Raw genomic sequence first — 2,195 nt, 5'->3', positions numbered from 1 at the left:
GCTGATCTGACCTGGGTCTTGCCTTAAGCACACACAATCCAGTGTGAAATGTCATATAAGCAAACGATTAGAATATAGATGACCCAGAGTATGCGAGGGATCAACGGAAGCTCTAGGAGGCTTGGCTGAAGGGAAGCACTAACACAGTACAGAAGAGGGTGTAGGAGGGTGTGCAGGAGTTTGCCAATAGGTCCCTAAGAAGAGAAATGGCTGACTCAAGGCAGTGGTGGAATAGAGTCAGCAGGGTCTGAGGGTCCCCAGGGTCCAAGATCCCCCCAACATCTTTGCTTCTAATCACTCCCTCTTCACAGTGGACCTGGATGTTGGAATCCCCCTGCCTAAGGTTCTCAATGTCAATTTTGCCAATTCTGTTCTGGAGATCATTGAGGTGAGTTTCCTATGCAGATGTGGCTCAGACGGGCCTTACGCTTGTCTCTGGACAGCATTGTTTGAACACATGTGAGGGGATTGTGTTGCCTCGTTCTCTGGTCTGTCCCCGCACCATTTTCTAAATTGCTCAGAAAACTACAACTTACGTGACTAGGGAGTGGCAAATATATGATATGGGGGCTGCCACTCCTTCATTACTTGACTGTGGCAGACATGGTCCTTTCCTGTGCAATTCAGACGCACGTCTGGCCTATAGAATGGAACCTCAGATTCACTCACAGAATCACAGTCCCCGGGTGCAGGGGTAGCAAACACATGTGCTGTCTTCCCCTTACCTCGTGCCTGTGGCAAACATGACACTTCTTGCTGAATATTGACGTGGCCTCACAGTCCTTTTCAAACGGGCACAATTTTGAGTTTTGGAACAGCTCAGGGAGGTAGCGGAGCCGGGAGTTCTGTGTCCATTTTCTCAGATGAGGCCCAAGTCAAATTTCTGTCTTAAGATCACACAGTAAATCAGTGGCAGAAATGGCACTTGAACTCGAGTCTCTTAAGTCCTAAAGTCAGCACCCTGTCCCACGCTGGATGTCATTTATTCATCATTCACCTATTTGTTTGTTCATTCATTTAATGAGTGTCTGCTGTGGTCCAGGGACAGTGCTAACCCCAGAGCAGGGTAGGACGCTGGGGGATACAGAGGCTGCAGGGATGGGGGCATGGCAGGGGTGCTGGGCACAAGGACTCAGAGGCCTAACTGAGAGCTGTTGTGACTTGCAGAATGCCGTTGTGCTGACTGTGGCATCCTGAGGCTGAGACGGCCATCATCCTCCCTGTCGACTACCAGGGTCCTGTCCACTTACCCACTCTGCCTCAATTTCCCCCCACCCCTCAGTCTCTAGCCTGTGTTGGTGACAGCATAAGTGCCCCCTACTCACCCAGGTCCACCTGTGCCCTCTGGCCCTGCAGCTCTGTCCCTGTCTGGGGTGAAGCCATCGGACTGCTTCGGAGGTAGCTCTGGGGCGTCCATGGCAAGTTCTGAGCTTTCAATAAACTAGTCCTCTGTCTCAGTTCCTCTGGCTGATTTGCTCCACAGTCATAGAGGGGTTGCCTTGGCCTCTGCCTCCAGTGCCCTCCCCAGCTCCGGGCAGGAGCTCCAGGAGGGACTTGGGGCCTAGTCCTTGTAGCTTTGAGTCCCAAACTTACCTGGTTGGCCTGGGCAGCCTCCGTGTCCTGCGCCTCCTTCCTCCCCTCCCTTGCCTCGAGCTCTCTGTGTCTCTCTCCTCTTCCTCCCTCTCTCTCTGTTTCTCCAAATACCTCTGTCTTTCACTCTGTCTCACTCTGTGTCTCTAACTTTGGGACACTTCTTAGAAGGGACATCTGAACTGAATTTTGCAGGGTGAGTAGCAGTTTTCCAGGGAGAAAAAAAGCCAGCTCTCCAGGAAGCAAGAGTGAGAGGGACTCAGCCGTGCTCTGGGAGGATCCCTCGTGGCTGCACGTCAGACATGGCACGCCTCAGCACAAAGCTGTGCCAAGTGCTCTAGGTGCACGCGGGGCCTGCAGCTGGGGCGGGCCTGCAGCGGGAAGAAGGTTTTGAGGGCTAAAGCAGCACTCAGGATGGTGGCTCATCCGTCTGGAGCACCCAGTTCCTTATAGCACTTGTTCCTGATGCGTTATCCTGCCTCCGTGCTGTGCCTTCATCCGTTCCCTCCTCTCCACCCACAGCCCCAGAGCACCCTCCTCATCGCTCAGGAGGAACACTCCCAACACACACCATCCCCCTCCCCTGGCCTCCCACCCTGCTCACT

General features: G+C 53.6%; 1 protein-coding gene across 1 annotated transcript in view; it reads left to right on the top strand.

The window, feature by feature from the left end:
* Positions 1 to 1,359, top strand: part of BPIFB3 (BPI fold containing family B, member 3) — a 21,020-nt gene extending 19,661 nt beyond the window's left edge. The window contains exons 13-14 of the mRNA XM_008577301.1: positions 270 to 388; positions 1,168 to 1,359. Of these exons, the coding sequence (XP_008575523.1) occupies positions 270 to 388; positions 1,168 to 1,197 (149 nt within the window). The 3' untranslated portion in view covers positions 1,198 to 1,359. The remainder of the gene's footprint in view (positions 1 to 269; positions 389 to 1,167) is intronic.
* Positions 1,360 to 2,195: the final 836 nt, after the last annotated feature.

The sequence above is a fragment of the Galeopterus variegatus genome, unplaced genomic scaffold, assembly GCF_000696425.1.
Source record: "Galeopterus variegatus unplaced genomic scaffold, G_variegatus-3.0.2 Scaffold65, whole genome shotgun sequence".
Classification (NCBI taxonomy): Eukaryota; Metazoa; Chordata; class Mammalia; order Dermoptera; family Cynocephalidae; genus Galeopterus; species Galeopterus variegatus.
Note: the sequence above shows the minus strand (reverse complement) of the source record. Positions and strands in the feature narration are given on the sequence as shown.